General features: G+C 38.9%; 1 protein-coding gene across 1 annotated transcript in view; it reads left to right on the forward strand.

Moving 5' to 3' along the window:
• Window positions 1-363: 363 nt before the first annotated feature.
• LOC122665784 (26S proteasome non-ATPase regulatory subunit 2 homolog A) overlaps window positions 364-20,831 on the forward strand; it is a 58,341-nt gene continuing 37,873 nt past the window's right edge. The window contains exons 1-5 of the mRNA XM_043861924.1: window positions 364-493; window positions 611-711; window positions 1,555-1,675; window positions 1,772-1,831; window positions 16,144-16,211. Of these exons, the coding sequence (XP_043717859.1) occupies window positions 383-493; window positions 611-711; window positions 1,555-1,675; window positions 1,772-1,831; window positions 16,144-16,211 (461 nt within the window). The 5' untranslated portion in view covers window positions 364-382. The remainder of the gene's footprint in view (window positions 494-610; window positions 712-1,554; window positions 1,676-1,771; window positions 1,832-16,143; window positions 16,212-20,831) is intronic.

Here is a 20,831-nt window from a genome sequence, read left to right on the forward strand (position 1 = left end):
TATGTATGTTCACCAAGAGCACATACAGTTATCAAACAATATTATACGGTCGTTATCTTTTATTACTTAATATATACTTTCTTTCCCCATTAAAAAAAAACAAAAAAGCATATTGGGGGGTTTTACCAAAAAAAAAAAGGAAAGCATATTGGGGAAACGTTGATTTCAGGTGCCATTCCAAAATCCTGTCTGTTTTTACATTCATACCACCCGAGATACTTTAGCTCGTATTTCTATTGGTGACATTCTGTCTCGGGTTTACTTATCTTTCAAGTCAGAATCTCCGAAGTCCTTGATATAAGCTTTGGAGATCGATAAGTGCTTTATAAACTCAACCTATCTCTCTCTCTATTTTTTGGTTTCACTGGTGGAGCTCTGAAACATGACAACCGACCCAAACCCTAAAAATGACGGAAATCGGGAGGAGGCCTCATTGAAGGTCCCTTCCAAAGACCCTAAGAAGAAAAAGGATGAGAAGAAGGAGGAAGATCTTGTAAGTTCAAAACCCTACTTTCCTTTGTTTTTTTTATTTATTATAGTTTTATTGAGCTTTTACCTTCGTTCTCTAAGCTGTTCGATCTGTTACGCATTTTTTACATACGAATTATAGTCAGATGAAGATTTAGCCTTAAAGCAGCAGTTGGAGCTCTATGTTGAGAGAGTTCAAGATCCTGACCCGGGCTTGCAGAAAGTCGCCCTCGAGAGTATGAGGTAGTTTAGTCTCTTAAAATTTCGATTTTTACGGGGATTTCTTTTTATTTGTTTGGGTTTTTATGTTGTAACGCTCGGTAGCTCAGAATAATATAAGGCAGTTGGAAAAATTACTGAACAGAATATAACGTTTGGAGTGGGGTGGGAGAAGCTGAAGTTTGAAGAGTGTTTGTTAAGTACGGGTGAATGTTTAGGGCATTTGAACTGTTCACTTTCTAGAATATAACCCATGCAATAGGTAACTTTGATTGCTGCACTTTATAGGGAGCGCATCTCCTATTTTGAAGAATATTCTATACAAAATTTTGTTTCGTTAAGCATTTAGTATGCATTTCATGCATACTGCCTTGTGGTGTACTTCTCAGATAACATTTTTTGAATTAGGAATTAAGTCCTTTATATGCATGTTTTGATTGGACCAAATTCTACAATAGCAAGGAAAATTTATTAGTGGGGGCATAAGTGAGATCAGTGTCCATTTTACCGTGAGAGCAATGTCTTGGGAGACAGTGGTTCGGGGAAAAAATGTAGGGAGAGTGTATTTATTTTTAATATGTATAGCTATATAATAGAAGAGGCTCTTCTTGACATCTATATCGTGAAAGTGCTTTTGCTGCCTCTTTCTTTCGTGACACATTTTTCAGAGTTGTGCAATATCATATAGTTTTTTTTTTCCCATGGGGGAGGAGTGCATTCAGTGAAGTTGTAACATAATGTTTCTTACTGTATCCTATTGTGGATAAATCTGCATTGAACAATGTTTCTAATTTGGAGACAGTGGTTATGCCTGGAATAACTTTATCTACACTGTAGCTTGAGAATGTGTTTTCTTTCTTCTTGTAGGCAGGAGATCCGAACATCTACAAGTTCCATGACTTCGGTTCCGAAGCCATTAAAGTTTCTTCGTCCCCACTATGGAACCTTAAAAGCATATTACGAAACAATGAACGATTCTCCTGAGAAAGTATGAACAGTTTGTTTTGGTATTTTCCATAATTTTGTTCAAAGAGCACTACTGCTTATGTGGTTTCTGACCTTCCCTTTCTCCATTTACTTGCAGAAATTCCTCGCAGACATACTTTCAGTTTTGGCCTTGACTATGTCTGCTGAAGGAGAACGGGTATGCAAAATTGCTTTATAATGCTATTTCTAGTTTGAAGTGTTTGACTCTAGTGTTCAATTGTATTTATTTGTTTTCCAGGTTTTTTATCCCCATTTTTTCTAAGAGAGGAAAAAAAGAACTTTGTCGCCATGAGCTTATTGTTTTTTTTATGTAATGGGGATGTGTTGTGTGAAAAACAAATTCCTGCACTTCGAAGTAGATATTGAAGAGGAAAATAAGAAATAATAGTGCAGAATCAGAGATTTTAGGAATGATGTCACTTGTCATTAATGGCAAAGGTCCTCTTTATTTATAATGAGAATTACAGCCCAAGGGCAAAATAATAAAACGGGAAATTATAAAATCATAAAGACAAAGAGAAAATATTCCAATCCCACGGTTCTCAACACTTTCCCTCAAGTTGGTGCAAATATATCAAACATGCCCAGCTTGGAGACCAATGGATGGAACATCTTACAGTTTAGGCCCTTGGTGAAGACATCATCTAACTGATTCTCAGAACTAACAAAAGGAATGCAGATCACTCCTCCCTCAAGCTTTTCTTTGATGAAGTGTCTGTCAATCTCCACATTTTTGGTGTGGTCGTGCTGAATAGGATTACGAGCAACATTGATGGCAACCTTGTTGTCACAGTAAAGGCGAATAACATAGTTTGAAAACTTGTTTCGGTGTTTCGGGCTGACCGAAATTTCGGATATTTCGGTTGAAATATTGCATTTTTTCTGTTATGTTTCGGTAGGTCATTTCGGTGGGTTTTAGGTCAAGTTAATGCCTGAGACTACATGGAAACCATATTTTAGGCTATATAAACACATTTAAATGTTCAAATTGCAAAAATAGTCACCTAAAGTGGTTTTTTGGATTTGCACCATTGATTGGTAATATACGGTCGAATCCTTATGTATAACTTAGTTATTGCACATACACATTGTTTAAGACTTTAAGTACTAGAGGGCATAATAGGTTAATAATTAATCAGCAATTTAAACAAGTAAATTGATTTGGAAGTTGGAAACATAAAGTGAATGACTCATAACTTAAGTCATAATATTAAGTACAATAAGTCATTAACAACTTAAGAAGATGATATCAATATGACAATATCCCCAATAGTCTAATACAAGTCAAGTAGTCATCAAATGACTTATGTTTACAAATATTCTAATAATAATTACTCTGCCATCTAGGATCGACCCCACTCATAGTCCGATGGAGCCGACGTGCATTGTTCTCCCACTGTAGAACAAATGAATGCCACGTCATAGTCTGGGAGAAGAAACGAGTGTTGTCATCAACAATGGCCATGTAAATTGCATCAGCAACATGCTGAAGGTAACTTATCCTAGGATATGGATCATCAAACTGTGAAGTACTACCCATTGATCCACTATGATATAACGCCTCTGGGGGCATATACGGGTACGGCTGGTGGGTTGGGTAGGAAAAGATGTCATCCAAAAAAGATGATCCACTACGTCCCTGTGAATGGGAGTCGTACTTGGGAATGGATGGAGAAGATATATGCTCCCCCCCTTAGTCTACCATATGGATGTGAATGAGATGAACTATACTCTGATTGTGCTGGAGATGGACTGCTCTCTATCTAAAAAGATGGGGCACAAAAATGCCCACTCGATTTGCTGTCCCTATCCAATACTCAATCCACCAATAGAGCCAGATAAGGTATCAATGTCCCTAAGATCAACCGGCCTACTAGTACCACGGGGACGGGACTGGCCATGACGTTGTCTCGAGTAGGTCGAGGTGGCCGGTGTGGGGGCACGTGCACCATGGTCTGTATCTTGTGTGGCATGATCAAACTGTGTTTCTCCGGTGAATCGGACTGGCTCTTGCTGCTCTCCTACCACATACCGCTCTCGTATTCCCTCGTATGCTTGACTACCACCACCATCACTACCATTATCACCTCCATCATCACCTCCATCATCACCATCTTCACCATCGCTACCATCAACACCATAATCATCTCTACGAGTTTGAGTCTGAGTCCCACTACCGCCACTGGAGGGCACTGAGCAATCTTCTTCCTCATCAACATTGCCACCAGTAGGCTGGAACGGTATGGGTGACGCGTCCCGTGCGTGTACCTCACCCTCTTTAGCCATGAACTCATCCACATCGGCTTCTATATGTTCGGCTATCATGGGGTCAGGCCTACCTCCAGATTGATATAACGTTGGCTCACCTCTATCCCTCACCCAATCCACAATAGGATCTTCATCATCCGACTCCACCTTGAAAATGTCGGCGAGATCGATATTTTCCCTGATACCCTCTTGTCCCATGCGTATGTGTTTTATCTTCGACCTCAAATTGTAATGCATATACACCAAGTTAGATAGATGTTCGGAACCCAATCTATTTCTCCTCTTGGAGTGATGAGAGAAAATGTACTCCAATTCCGTTCACAGCCAGATGCGGAACATGTCTGGGAGAGAACCTTGATTGCTATTTTCCTTAAATTCTCTGCCAAACCCCCATACAACACCGACCATTCAGCTGCATTGCAACAAAAGAGACATGTTATATTCATTTCAAAAGTTTCAATACATACATAATTTAAAGAATAAGATATTGAATTGAGTAATGACTAATGAGTACCAGCATCACCATGTGTCCGGCCTTGCTCTGCAGCATCGGTTCCAAAACTCCCCAATGCATCCCTAAAAGTCTTCAACTATAATCATTTGGAAAATATTTAAAATTAGTAATTCATTACTATTTAGTATTTACTGAGGTAATTCCAAATGAATTTTAAGACTCACCTCATTGTTCCATATAGCTTGTACTTTACTGTTAGGCTCTAACTTGGTAACTACTTGCTTTACTGCTTCAATAAGACTACTATTCAATCCAAGCCTATGATTGTATTGGTACTTGGGGTTCAATAGTATGCTGAAAATTGACATTACATATTGTCAATGCCTTAATAGTTAGTAATATATCTTTCAAATTAACTTTAAAAGATGTAATTGCATAAAAATAAAATTATACTCCCCAGCCTTATGCAATGGATGCATAAGTTGATTTTTCCAGTGCTCCTTGATAATTGTGAGAAAATGTTTGCTACCTCGTGGATTGGTATTGTAAACACCTTCATTCGTCAAGTCTTTGGCAGCATATAAATGTGGCATGGTTGGTCCCTTGAGGGCAGAATCAACTATATGCAAAATCTTGACCAATGGGTAGCAACTTTGACTAAAAGTCGTCTGATGCAATGGTAGCTTGTGCTCCCTTACCACCATGGGTATTGGACCCATTCCAGTTAAACCATCTTCAGAAGCAAACATAGACTTATGTCCAGACTTCTTGGTCTCAATACTCTTGAGTGCAATGTAGTTGGTGGCAAATCTAGTTATGTCCGGCCTCACTAAGTCAACCCCACACTTCTCCCTCACGAGGTTTAATGCAAACCCATAGTTGTATACAAAGTTGGTCATTTGTCTTTCCTTTTCCATAACATGTTTACCAATTTGATCTTTCCCATATCCTTCAATATGAGGTCTATACAATAGGCAACACAAGGAGTCCAAAACAGCCGATACTTACTGTTATGCATCAACTTCTCACAGGCCTTTTTGTAGGTGCTTACGTTGTCTGTTACAATCTGGACAACGTTCCCGACTCCTACATCATCTACCACGTCCTTCAACAGCTTATAGATATACTTTGCATCCTTTTTCTCCTTGGATGCATCCACAGACTTGAGAAAGACTGTCCTCCCATCACAATATAGCATAAAGTTGATGATGGACTTTCTTGTAGGACCAGTCCAACCATCACACATTATGGTCACCCCATAGCTCTCCCACATCCCCCTCATTTCATTGATATATTCTTGAAGCTCTCTCTTCTGTTGGGGCAAATACACATTCATGATCTCATGGGGGTGGGCCCCTTATACCCTGGGCCGGCCTCAGCAATGGAATCTATCATAGTCTGATAAAAGGGGCCTTGTACAGTGTTTGCTGGGATGATATTGTATAAAATCCACTTAGCTATAGATTCCTTTACCATCCCCTTCAGATTTTTTCAGGCTCCATTGATTTTTGGTTGCTTGTTGTCTTCCTTTGTGTAAACACAAGGTGCTTGTTGGAGTGCGGGGTCAGCTCGTGGTGGTACTACTGGACGTGGTGGAGGCGGTGTTGTCCTCTTGTACTCTGTGATCTCCTAAAGGGATTAGGCACCCCAGGCTGCCTACCACCTGCTCTAGATGTACCTGCTCCTCCACTACCACTAGCACTTGCTCTAGAGGTACCAACTCCTCCACTACCACCTACTCTCTGTCTGTCTTGCTTCTCGTAACAAGTGCCTCTGCTCAACCCTGTCGCCCGTCTCCAATCCCTAGCCTCTTGCTTAGTCTCTATATCATTAGGAACATAGACAGGATCATTCGTATCACCATCATCATCATCATAAGCAACATCATCGTAGCCTCCTGCTGTACTCCTCGCTGCATCCTCAAGGTCTGCCCTTGCCTTCTCCCCCTGAGCCTTCCTTTTACTCCCTCCCTTCATGTACTCACTGACAGCCCTAGATACCTCAACAGGGACCATATGACATGAAACTAGTTTAGGAGAATTCCCAGCCTGATGTTGTTTGAGTCTAAGTGGCTCCACCTCCCGAAAACTTCAGGTGACAGTAATTGCATTGTGTTTTTCTTTTATCCCCATCAATTGGAGTGACATGCAACCATGCAATGTCATCCCTAGTGCGTCTGGGTGGTCTCTGCTCCCCCTACCTCTGGCTCTGTCGTCTATCACGGCGCCATAATCGGACTTGTTTACTGTTGCATGAATACAAGACAATTCAATAATCACTGAAGCACATCAATTCTTTTAGTTTGAGAGCACTAAAACAAGTATATAGCTATTTAATATTTTTCCCTTAACCCTCATATTTTTCTCATATTTAAAAACAATTTTTTAAAATATTTTTCAAATAAATATTGGCATAGCACAACAAAACCGAAATGATATGCAATGGACAACACTTAAAAAACATGTAGAATTTACTTTCATATTTTTCAGTAATTTTCAAACAAAAACCTCATATTTTCCTTATTTTTTTTTGAATTTTTATATAATTTTCATAATTTCTGAAAATTATAATAACTAATTATTGGCAGAAAAATATTTTTGACACTGTGAGACCGTAGATCGGCCAATGGTGTCTAACATATATTTAATTGATCACCATACAATGTACATAACCCCTATTTTTTTTTTTTTAGATTTTTGTTGTAGGAAAATCAAGTTTTCGAAGCAGAAAAATAAAAAAATAATATATATACAAAAAAAAATTTGACACCATGAGGTTGTAGATCGGCCTCCGGTGTCTGACATATATTAATTTCATCACTAACAAACATGTATTAATCATGCATTTAAAAAAAAAAAAAGACAATTTTAGAGAAAATGGTTTTACCTGGAATAGTGCACAAGCTTCACAGATGTGCTAAAAGCGAGAAGATTCGAAGAACAAACCAAAAATCACCAACAATGAGTGAAAAATGAGCAAAAATTACCAAAAACAAGAAAAAGGAGATTGTTGTGAGCTCTCGGTCGAAATTTCTAGTGAGACTCACGAAACAGTGTCTATTTTTATAAGGGACGTTTTGTAACTTGGCCAAAAAGTTCTAAGAAAGAAAGTTGTCAAGCTAGAAACGCTACGAGTAAGCCTAAAGCTCATTGTTCAGCTGTTCAGCTAGTAACGCTTTGAGAAAGCATGTGAGGCTCTGCAAGAGCTTTCAAGAAAAAAAGAAAAAAGATCTTTCGGCATTGCCAAGAGTGGGAGAAATGTTTTTTAAACGAACAGCCACTAGAGCCTATTGATACTTTCTACGATCTTACTCATGACGATATCCTAGCGTGGTTAGTTTCCAAGGAATATGAATCAGATGAACAACAGGGCGTTCAAAACTCGATATCTCGCGAGATGATATATTGGGTTGAAATATTGCGAGACGATCGAAATTTCGAACGAAACAATGTATTTTTTCGTATCCAAGTAGCGTTTTGTTTCGGACAGGTCGAAATATTCAAAATACCGAGATTTCGTGAGTTTTTGTACAATGGGGAATAGGATCTTCAGAATTGATTCCCAAATCACTCAAAATTCCCTTAAGCCATATAAGTTCACAAATTCCTTGTGCCATGTCACGAAATTCGGCTTCTGTACTGGAGCAAGAGACAACTGTTTATTTTTTGCTATGCCATATAACTAGATTGCCTCCAAGGAAGGAGCAATAACCAGAGGTAAATCTCTTGTCATCAATGGATCCTGCCCAATCGGCATTAGTGAATATTTCCAGTCGAAGGGTCCCATTAGTGGAGAAGAGAATACCTTTCCTAGGGGTAGACTTCAAATAGCGTAATATACAATTGACTGCTTCAAGATGGGATATCCTGGGATCATGAAGAAGCTGAATGACAATGCCCACAACATAAACAATATCAAATCGAGTATGAGACAAGTAGATCAATCGACAGTCGTATATACTGTTCTCTATCAACATGGTCCTCCATATGATTGCACAACTGGTGATTGACTTCAATGGGAGAATCAACAGGTTTACACCCTAACATGCCAGTGTCTTGAAGAAAGTTTTAGACGTATTTCCGTTGGGAGATGAAAATGCCCTTATTTGACCTTGCCACTTTAATCCCAAGAAAATACCAAAGAGGACCCAAATCCTTGGTTTCAAATTCCCTTACAAGTAGTGGCTTCAAATGAGATATTTCATCATCATTATTCCCAGTGATTACTATATCATCAACATACACAATGAGAGCAGTGATCTGGGATCCATCTCTTTTCACAAACAAAGTATGATCAGTCTGACTGTGACGATATCCAAATATTTGCATGGCTTTTAGAAATCGACCAAAGTAGGCCTTGGGAGATTGCTTGAGACCATGTAAGGATTTCTTCAACTTGCAGACATGGCCAGTAGCTGAAGGAAAAGAACCCAGGGGGTAGATCCCTGTAAACTTCTTCTTCAAGATCTCCATTTAAGAAGGCATTCTTGACATCTAATTGTTGGAGATCCAACCCAAATTGGCAGCACCGGATAATAGTTCCCTTGCTGTGTTCATCTTTGCTACAGGGGCGGAGGTTCTCTTGGTAATCAATTCCATAAGTTTGGGTAAAATCTTTTGCGACTAGGTGTGCCTTGTATCTCTCAACAGTGCCATCAACTTGCTACTTGACTGTGAATACCCATTTGTAGCCCACTAATTTCTTCCCTGTAGGGTGAGGAGTGAGTTCCTAGGTACTATTTTTAACAAGGCCTACATTTCTTCTATCATGGTAGCCTTCCATGTTGGATCATTGATGGCTTCCTTTCAATCCTGTAGAGTAGACACAGAAGACAGGAAACAAAGGCCGATAGGAGGGCGATAAAGACTCATAAGAAACAAAGTAGTTAATGGGAGTATGGGACGTTGGGTACATGAACTAACCCCTTTTCTTAGAGCAATGGGGCGCTCATCAGGAGCATTTGCAGAAACAGGTACAAAATTAATAATAGGAGAGATGTTACCTGATGGTGAGGGCAGATCTGGTGAAGGCGCCACCATGGGTAATGGTTGAGAACCGTCCATGGTATTCGCTTGGATTTAGTCCCGAGTGTAAGTTATCTAATCCAGAACAATAGGAGGGGTTTGGACAGATGTTTCTGGAATTGGAACAAGTAGACTACCAACTACTAGAGTGGGTAATGACATCTCTTCTTCCTTTAGACTCTCCTCCTTAAGAGGTGTCGAGAAATTTTGTTTAGACTCATGAAAGGTTTCATCCATGGTGATATAAAGGCGGCAAGAAGGGGGATGATAACATTTGTAACCCTTCTGAGAGTCAGTATCCCAGAAAAATGCACCGAATAGCATGAGGATCCAGTTTAGAACAAGAGGGAGAAGAATTGTGGGCGAAGTAAACGCACCCAAATATTTTGGGAGGAAGAGAAGAAGCAATTGTGGGATCCGGTAGGAAAGAAATGGGTATCTTAAAATTAAGAACACTAGAGAGAACTGTATTAATGAGATAGGCGGCAATGAGGATAACATCTCCCCAATAGGTTTTAGGGACACTAGTAGTGAACATTAAGGCATGGGTTACATCCAAGAGATGATGGTTTTTCCGTTAAGGGATGCCATTTTATTTTGGAGTCCGAATACAGGAAGTCTGGGAAAGAATTCCATGGGAGAGAAGATACCATTGAAAGGTACCATCCAGATACTTAGTACCATTGTCACTCCTAAGAACTCGAATAGTGGCATTAAATTGGGTACGAAGCATGACATGGAAAGACTGGAAGCATGAAAAAGCATCATTTTTATTGTTCAAGAGATAAACCCATGTAAGTCTGGTGCAATTATTAACTATAAATGTAATAGACCATCGATAACCATGACAATCAATAGTCCTAGAAGGACCCCAAATATCAGAGTGAATAATAGAAAATAGAATATCACTTTTAACATCACTAATAGGATAAGAATCTCTAGTGTGCTTAGCAAATTCATACACATCACAATGAAGCTGTTCTAAACCACAAATTTTAACCAAATCCGGAAATAGAGAACGTAAAATGTGAAAACTAGGGTGTCCCAAGCGGTGATGCTAGTGATGAAACTTGGTCAATGCACTATTAGAACAAAGAGTATGAGTAGAGGACGAGAGAGGTGCGGTTGGTGGAGACTCCAAGTAGTAGAGACCATCACGGACCCGACCATACCCAAGCGTTGCGCCCGTCACCAGATCCTGAAACAAACAATGAGTAGAAAAGAAATGAACAGAACAATTCAACTAAGTAGTCAGGCGATAAATAGACAATACATTTGCACATAGCTTGGGAACATGTAATACAGAAGAAAGAGAGAGGTGGGAAGAACAATTAACTGAACCTTTACCAGAGATGGAGGACATAGACCCATTGGCAACACAGATCTTATCCCGGCCAGAGCAAGGAGTATAGGTACGGAAGACCTTAGAGTTACTGGTCATATGGTCTGTTGCACCAAAATCAATTAACCACAAGGGACTTGAGGATGAAACTAGGAAATTACCTGACTGGGCAAGATTGGAGACAAAGAAGAACTAGAAGTAGTCAACTGTGTCACCAATTTTTGAATTGTGGCCATCTGATCCGGGGAGAAAGGTGCCGGTGTAGAAGTGGCAGGAGAACTATCAGCCGCATCAGAGAGATGGGCCTAGGAACGAGTGTCACCTGATTTGGGAGGATTGCGTCCATTCTTAGGGTGCCCATGAAGTTTTCAGCAAGTTTTGCGTGTATGACGAGGGCGACCACAACAGTCACATTTCACGGGTTCCCGTACCAAAGGAGGAGCTTTGGAAGTGTCCACAGGAAGAGGTGTAGGTGGAGTAGTAAGCAAGGCTAACCTTACAGGAGTAGCAGAGGGCATCATAACAGTCCGACGATGTTCCTCAGATTGAACAAGATTATATGCCTGAAGAAGAGTGGGAAATGAATCACACCCTAGTATCTGAACACGGACCTGATCATATTCTGGATTCAAACCAGTCAAGAAATCATATTCTGGATTCCAACCGTTAGAGCATGGTTCAGGTTTCGTCTACCATGCTAGACGAGGAGGGCAAAATAGTAAAACGGGAAAGCAATAAAACCCTAAAGATGAAGAGAAAATATTCCAAGCCCACGGTTCTTAACAATAATCAAGAAAATATGCAATATTTTATTGTTTTCACACATGGGAACTAATAACAAACTAAAGAAACTAAGGAAAACATCTCAGAATACAACTACACCTTAGGAAAGTGGACATTGTGGCCTAAGAAGATATGTGCTTGACTTGAGAACTATTTTCCTAAGTGCTAATATGTGCTGCTGGGTGGGATTATCTGCAGATATTGATAACACTCTCAGAATGTAATTCGACGAAAGCCAATTCAAGAATGTGTTAATTGGTCAAACTGTATATATTGGGAATTTCTCCATTCAATTAAGGTAACATATGCAGATGAAGAACTTTTAGGAAACCTGACAATGGTACAAAATTGATCTGGGAAAATATGTGTTGTAACTATAGGCCTGTAATTGAATGACACAACTGGAAGCTAGGCAAAAAATTGAATGGAGAGCAGAAAAAGGAAAAAAAAAAAGAAAAAGAAAAAGAAAGGAACTTTGGGATCTTCCTAGACTGTTAAGAAATTAATGTAGTTCTAGATTGATAGGAAACCAACTAGAAGCCAATAAACCATGATCTGCTATGAACTCTAACTCGACTAGGCTAAAATAGGTGTTTTTGGTGAAATTAGGGTTTGGGTTTGATGTGTGGGTTATGTCAAGTTGGGGTAGGGGAGTCTATCGGTGAAGGTTACATTAAGTTTTGATAGGAAAGAGTGTAAACTTGGTTTGGCAGCAATTTAGGTTTAGGGTTTGGGTTTTGTATTAGTGGAATATGAGGGGATCTAAGGTTTAGGATGGTCTCCTTAGGCAGGGGTTTGGATCGAGTTTCCCTAAGAGGGAAAGGGGCACTTGGTCAGAATATGGAGGGTTTTTGATAGTCAGAATGTGCTGGACAGAAATTAGGTTATTGGGGAATAATGGTGGTAGGGTTTTGGCAGGGTTTTAGTGGGAGATGAAGGTTGGCCTTTGGATCGAGTCTTCCTTAGGTGCAGGGGGTTATGTGCTCCAATTTTGGGGGTTCGTGGCTGGCTGGTCAGGTCTGGACAGGGTTTTGAGGTTGGAAAAGTGAAAATAAAAAGGGGGAATGTTAGGGTTGGGACGTGAGAGGATTAGAAGAAGAATAGTGGGAATGGGGATGCTTCTAACTCACTTTTGTTGCAGAGAAACCTTAGCAGCAGCAGCAGCAGCTTGTTTGTTGCAACTTGAAAAAAAATTGAGTCTTAAACTAGAACTTGAAGGAGATCTTCAAAGAACCACCCAGGCTTCACACCGCAAGGTGTCGATTGGATCAAACACCAATCCCACCAGCCTTGATCAGACACAAGACAATTCTCCAAAGGAGGAAACAAAGTTGCAGAGCAGGTTGAGAAGAGAATTTATCAAAATTGTGAGGTAATGGAGCCCCCACAAATTTGATGTTTATTTATATTGGCCAAGGGCCTTTTCCCTATTCAGCCTAGGAGTAGGAATCCTAGGCTGAGTCCAATTACATAGTACACCCTCCTGGAAAAATCATGGAGAGGGGTGGGGGTCCTAATTACAACTTAAATATTCCCAAGACAAAAGAAAATAATCTAAAATCACTTAAATTGAACCACTAGTTCAAACCAGTTTGGACTGGTTCAATTTAAAACAAAAAATGAAAACTATGGAAAAAACTAAGTATGAGAATCTACTAAACATAAGCATCCCTATTAAACTACTTAGACAGTTGGACTACTTCTTGTGCTTCTTCTTCTTGCGGATGTAGGACTTCAGTTCTGCATCAGAAATTCACCACTAAACCCCATGAATGCATAGAAAGGAGTAATCTGTGGAGAAAGATTTTGATTTTGCTAATTGAATAATGGAACTGATTACAACTCTTCATATGGACTTTAAAAATTCCTACCACTCACACAAAAAATAAAAATAAAAAATCCAATCACTCATAATTGGATTGCCTATTTGCGTTAGTATTTGCAGCAAATAACTCTAAAAATTGGAAAGAGAAGAGCTTGAAACTCCTCCATGGCTAGACTTTTAGGACTCTAACTTCAAGTTCTAGTGTAAGTAACATAGTTGTCATGGAGCCAAAGTGAGCCATGGTAGTTGTTAGGTGCCTAGGTGCCCAAGGTGAGTCCCTTATTTGAGAAAAAATGTGCCCATTTTGTGTGCTGATTCTTGTTCCAATTCTTTTCTGCTTCTTTCCCTTTTCTTCTTGCCCCTCCCCCTTTTTGCTCCCTTATTTTACCCATTTTTGGAATAAAACAGATCTGGTAACTAGGGTTTGTTTTACATTGAAAGGACAACAACAACCCAGCCCTATCCTAACCTAATGGGGTCGGCTACATGGATCCTTGTGAAGACAAAATATTAGTAATAAGAAAATGAACACAACAACAACTATAAATCAGTCTTATACAAACTAACTAGAGTTGGCTACACAGATCCTTGCCCTCCAATCAGCTCTATTTGATGTCATACTTGAAACAAGACCTAAACTATGCATGTCTTTCCTTACCACTTCTCCTAGCCCCTAGGGTCTGTTATTTTAGGCCTGCCCCTAGCTCTTTTAGTACCTTCAATCTGAATCAAGTCTCTCCTCCGGACTGGAGCATCCAAAGGCTTCCGTTGAATATGGCCATGCCACCTCAGACGAATTTCTTGTAGCTTATCTTGAATCAGTGCTACTCCCAAACCAATTCTAATATGATCATTCCTTATTTTATCCTTCTTGGTTTTGCCACTCATCCATCTCAACTTCCTCATCTCTGCAACACATAGCTTATCTATATGACGCTTCTTAATTGCCCAACACTTCACACCATACATCATAGCCAGTCTTATGACTGCCCTGTAAAAGTTTCCTTTAAGCTTTAAAGGAATCGTCAATCACATAACACTCCGGATGCACCTCTCCACTTCATCCAGCCTACTTTAATCCTTTGTGAGACATCATCTTCTATATCACCTTCCTTACTAATGATTGATCCTAGATGCCTAAAATGGTCACTTTGCGGAATCTCCATCTCATCAACTTTCACCCCCTCATTATCTATCCCGGAGTTGCTTAAGTTACATACCATATACTTATATAGATAAGTCACTTAGAGGGCTTTTTTTGATTGAAAATAAGCTTTGGGTTGGGTTATGTAGGTGTTGGGCTTTTGATCCCATGGTTTTTCTGTGCAATGGGCCACTTTAATGGGCCTAAAATATGGGTAGAAAGTAGGAAGACGGGATTTAGTTCATAAGTTTAGTTTTAGTCCTATTTTGAGTCTGTTTTCTTTATTATTTCACTTTCCTAGTCAATTTAGGATACCTTATTAGATAAGGATTGGGTTAGGCATTTCCTTTTTGTGTTTAAGACTATTTTTGAGTATTCTATATAGGTTTGTAAGGGAGGCCAGCATTGTACACGAATTTGAATAATAGAATAGTTGCTTATGCAATGTGGAAATCCTGAGATAGGATAGGTGAGAGGCCTAGGATGAGATGCCCATTCCATTCCCCCATCCCCTTCCATCAGTTCTTGAATCCAAACCCTAATTTTGTTCAAATCGATCTCAAGAGTGCTACAAGCCTTTGGGATTTCTTTCAACTGATTGTCACATTGATTTTTTGAAGATTGCCACATCAAGATCATTGCTGCTTCAACAGGTTACAAATTTGTGGGTTTTTATTTGTTACTTCAACCAAGGAAATTGTTCCCTCTTTTGAGTTCTTGTTTATTGGAGGGTTTTCTATTTGATCCTGCCTGGGGCTAGGTCCTTCGTGATCCAGCCTTACATTATATACTCCGTCTTCGTTCTACTTCTCTTAACACCTTTTGATCCAAAGTTGCTCGCCATAACTCCCGTTTGGCATTAATTTCAGCTTTTGTCTTGTCCACCAAAACAATGTCATCAGAAAAAAGCATGCACCAAGGATCCTTATTTTGGATGTCTCTGGTTAACTCATCCATGATAAGCACAAACAGATAAGGGCTTAAAGGTGATCCGTAGTGTAACCCAACTGTAATTTACATTGTAAGGTCAAGGAAGTAAATTATTAAATTAAATCCTACTTGAACTAGGACTGGCCTATTTAATGTAATAAAAATAGGAAAATTGAAAGAACGTCAGATCTACTGTATGCATCAGCGCATTTGTCTGAGATTCTCTGATGGATAATTATTTACTAAAAATGAGAAATGATAAAAAGCAGGAAGATCTATGGAAGGAGTGCTTGCAGTTCTTTTAGTTTTCTACACATATGGAACTTATTTTGTCTCTTTATCAGTGTGACTGTATTTGATCTGTGTATAGTCTTTGTTGTTGATTCCTATATATATTTGAGCAAATCATGGGTTTAATGGATTTTCTATTTCCATCGTCTCTGTTTTAGAAAGAATTACTATTTGAAAACTGGTTTTTACTGCAACAATTTATTCATGGCTGGTACTTTCATATAGTTTTTCGTTTCCTTTTTTTTTTTTTTGGGTAAAAAAATCCCCTCCTTATATTAGGTATTAATATTCAAAGTTTTCTTCTAATTTTTGCCTGAGCTTGATATTTCCACTAGATTTCTTCAAAAAAACTTGGGTTTGGTAACCGTAAGCATCGATGTGTCATTTGATGCCCTTTTACTTTTGCAGGAGAGTTTAAAGTACAGGTTGTCAGGTTCAGTTGGAGATATCGGGTCATGGGGTCATGAGTATGTAAGGTGAGCAACTTTTGTCACAAACAAACACAATCAAGTTAATATTATTGTGTGGTGTAGTTTTTATGCTATTGCATTTTATTTGTTTGTATGTTACATTGGCGTATATGATGTTGAACTTAACTTTTAATAATTCTCATTATGGTTATGTGGACACCTAAAAGACTATAAGTAATGAATAGACTAATTGTGTATTAGCTTCCCCGCCAATCTGTCATTCCATAAAAGAAGAAGCTGCACTAATTTGTATTTCTTGTGAAATTATGATGATCATGAGTTAAGCACAGTAATTATCAATGATGCGGATCCGAGGTTCCAAAACCCGACTTGGATCGCTTATGGCTCACCCAAAAGTCCAAATAATTGAAGGGCAATGACAATCTTGTAATAACCAGAATTTTCTAAGGTTTAAATTGGTAGGTAAAGAAGAGAGGACCTAATAGGGATTTGCATTTATTTGTCAAGGACAGACCTGGAAGCAATTTCTACCAAAAAAGAAAAGAAGACTTGGAAGCAATTATAAGGTATGGGACGAAACAGAATTAGAGTAAAAGAGGGGTACTTCTGAAAAAACTCAAAAGACAAGAATTGAAGACATCAAGAAGAGGTCTTCTTCTTTCGTGAAACCAGAACCAGCGGTAATGTCTCTTAGCTTTAATCAATGAAACTCAATCAATAGGCGTCCAGTCAAGCGGTACTTCGAGACTAGATTCGCAACTCAAGTCCCCACTTGATGCATGCAATAAACTGAACTGAAAATCAGACAAAAAACTAAGAACAACTTCTACAACTGAACCTGGTGGTGGTCTCTGATCTGGGTTTTGTTGCAGGTCTGAAACTTTGATGCAAACTCAAATAAAAAAGGGCTTCCGGATCTGGATCGTGGGGGATTGAATTGCATATGGAAGAATGCTCTAAACCCCAAATCCCAAAGTGAAATAAGGAAAACCCAAAAGGCTCAATACCCAATTATGGGGCTGCAAGCATCATTAGTTACAGAACCGAGAAATAAATTAGGATATAGAAGGTGAGGTGAGAGAAAATCCAGAGATGAGAGAGATTTCAGAGGAGAAGAGAGAGAGAGTGAAGAGGTCACACAACCTGGTTCTGTGGTTCATACCATTCTAATAACATAACCCATTCAAAATCTTGTTCCAAATCTGAATCTTACATAGGTTTCAACCTTGTATTTAAAGAGGAAATAAAGACTCTTTAACTATAATCCAAAACTGAAATTAAACTCGACTCTAACTTAGACTCATAAACTCCTAAATAGGCTCTACCACTAATTAGCCTATTAGAAACTAAAACAGAAAATTACAATATAAACTCAACTAATAAAAACCTATTAAATAAATAAATTAAATATCCTACGGAACCCGAAACTCCTATTGGACCCGGTTCATCTTCATATGGGTCCCTAACAGGTTTGGGCCGGTCCAAGGAATTGCCCCTGCATCAATCGACTAAAATTTTCCACTATTTAATTAGTCTAATAGTTTCCACTACTGAATTAGTCTTTGTTCTGAAACAAATTTTAGAATGGTATATCTACTTCAAACTTGATGCTCTTCCTCACCCTCTTCTTTCAGTTAGGAAATATTACTGAGTTTTGTGTGTCCCCACCCCCCCCCTCCCAAAAAAAAAAAAAAAAAAAAAACTGGGTTTATTTTCTCTTGAAATTGGAGGCTTGGAGCCAAATCTCTAACCTATTACTAGATTATATTGATGGGGCTCGATGTGGATTACTTTTATTTTCTTGCATTTCTTCATTATAGTGAATATATCGTATGATGTTTCAAACTGTTAATCTGATCATGATCAATGTCTTTAATGCTTTTCACCTGGTTTTCATATCATAACTCTAAAATTCAGAAGTAAGAGTATGTTGAGTATGTTGATCGTCTATTCCTTTATTGCTCCTCTCCAAACAATTTGAGTTCCATATCTTGACCCTGTTTCAAAAGTGGGTGAGCCTTGGCGTAACGATTAAGTTGCTCTATTGCAACCATCAGGTTGCAGGTTCAATACATGGAAACAGTTTCTCCACAAAGCGGTTGTTACTTGTTAGGCTGCATACATTTGCCCCTCCCAGACCCTGCACTAGTGGGCACCTCGTGCACTGGGATGCAAGGTATTAAAACTCGGAACTCGACCCTGGGAAAAACCGAGATCTCGGTCGAGTTGGTGCATTTTTTTTTTTTTCAACTCGAAACCTCGGCTCGGTGGGTTTTAGACCTAGTTTGGGTCTGAAACTTGGTATTCAGCCTATTTTAGGCCCATTTAAACACAATGACAATATCAGATTTTGCGAAAACAAAGTCCAAATAGGAGTTTTACTTTGGATCCTAAGTTGGTAGGCGTTGACGTACTAAAATACCCTACTCTACACATAATTTAGAAATAGAAAGCAAGCAAAACATTCAATTAATAGCTAAACAACTTAAATAAGCATTAGAAATGTTAAAGTGATACATCAAACTGTTTACAATGTTACAAGTTACAACTATCATCACATAAACTGAGTTTGAATCAAGTATTCAGTCCCCAGTAGTGCCACATAGTCTTCCCATGACATAGTGTTGCTGCACTATGGCATATAGTGCTCCATAGCAAACATATAAGAGTTGTCATCAACATATGTCAAGTCCCCTATCCTAGGGTATCACTGTTGCCATGAGGCGTGAGACGGTTGCCATGACTCAAATTTGAGATGAATCTTGAAGATGTGTAGCTGAATCCTTCAATGTGCAGCTGAATCAACTTTACCGTAGATTACAACTTCAAATCTAGAGCTAAAATGAGTCACAACCTTCAAATGGGGAAGAAAACAGCTTTTGGACAAAACTTGATTGAGTTCTATCGAATTTTGTTGAGTTACATGACTTTTAAAGAAGTAGATGGGTTGAGATCGACCCGAGATCTCGATCGAGAAAGTATAATTTTTAACTCGTATACCAACTCGATTCGACTTCTCAAAAAAAGGAAATCTTGGTCGAGATCTCACGAGTTCTCGGACTATTCTGGGATGCTAAAAATCTTGACCCTGTTTCGAAGGACTTGGGGTGTTCCCTGAAGATGTAAAGAAGCCATCTGGGTTTGGCGTGTGGCACCATTTGGCAAAGAAAAAAAAGAGATTTCTAGGGAGGACTGACCAATTGTGCTACCCTTTTGTGCATTTTGGAAGAGAGAAACTCCAGGGTGCTCTTTGATTGAATTAGTAGGTGTAGTTGACAAACTGAATTTAGGTTTATAATTGGGAAGCAGTAATTACCTAATGCAACCTTAGGTTCCAAACCCTGCTTTTGGATTGCTATGGGCCCACCCATGTGATGAAAATCCAAATATAAAGCAGTGACAAATCTGTAGTAATTTGAACTATCTAGGACCCTTTTGGAAGAGGAAAAACAGAAACTGGACCAAAATTGCCATTTACTATGAAGAAGAGGGCTTTTCTGTAAATTTTAATGAGGGAAATGGAATAAAAAAATTTAGAAACTTTCAAGTTCCAAACCCTGTTTTTGGATCGCTATGGGCCCACCCACGTGATGAAAATCCAAATATAAAGAAGCAGTGACAATTCTGTAGTAATTTGAACTATCTGGGACCTTTTTGGAAGAGGAAAAACAGAAACTGGACCAAAATTGCAATTTACTCTGAAGAAGAGGGCTTTTTTGTAAATTTTAATAAGGGAAAAGTATTAAAAAAACTTAAAAACTTGGGGGCTTTTGAGTGATTTTAGAAAAATCTGTCCTTAAGTGTAAATAGAGAATAGGTCATTGATGCAGATACATCATCAAAAGAGGCTTATTATAATGGGAATAAGTCTAGGGTTAGGTTATATACATGTTGGGCCTTTGGTCCCATGGGTTTTAAATGTAATATGTCACTTTTATGGATATAAAGTAGGGGTACATAGGTTGTATACGGGATTAGCTCTATACTTAGTTTATTTTTATGTTTTAGTGTTTTAAATTGGACCAGTGGTTCAGTTTAAGTGCCTTTTAAGTCACCTTTTTCTATTTAATGTGATTTTGTTTTTCTTTGGGTCCATACCTCCCACGAATTAGTCAAGGGAGGTGATATTAGAGTTAGCCAGCTAGGAGTATTTACACTCCTAGGCTGCATAGCAATAAGGCCATTGGCCACCTATATATACTAATAAAATCGTGGGAGGTGCGGTGCACATTACCTCTGAATTTTGAAAAAATCTCTTTTTTGAGCTGCTGCTCTACAACTTGTTCTTCATTGCTGAAGATTGTCTTGTGTGTGATCAAGATTGGTGGGATTGGTGTTTGATCCAATCAACACCTTGCGGCGTGAAATCCGGGTGGTTCTTTTGAAGCTCTCCTTCAAGTTACTCGAAGATTTCTTTGAAGTTCTAATTAAAGGTCCAATTTTTATTCAAGTTTCATCCTCAAACAAGCTTCTTCCAAGAGTAATCCGCAACTACAGTTGTTTGAGACATCCCCATCCTCATCCCCATCCTTCTTATTCTAATCCTCTACAACCCCAACCCTAGTTTTCCCCTTTGTTATTTTCAGTTTTCCCATACCCTAAATTTCTCACAGACCTAACCAGCCATTAAAACTTCATCAAACTTCAACCACAACACCCCCTGGC

The sequence above is a fragment of the Telopea speciosissima genome, chromosome 1 (genome assembly GCF_018873765.1).
Source record: "Telopea speciosissima isolate NSW1024214 ecotype Mountain lineage chromosome 1, Tspe_v1, whole genome shotgun sequence".
NCBI classification, from domain to species: domain Eukaryota; kingdom Viridiplantae; phylum Streptophyta; class Magnoliopsida; order Proteales; family Proteaceae; genus Telopea; species Telopea speciosissima.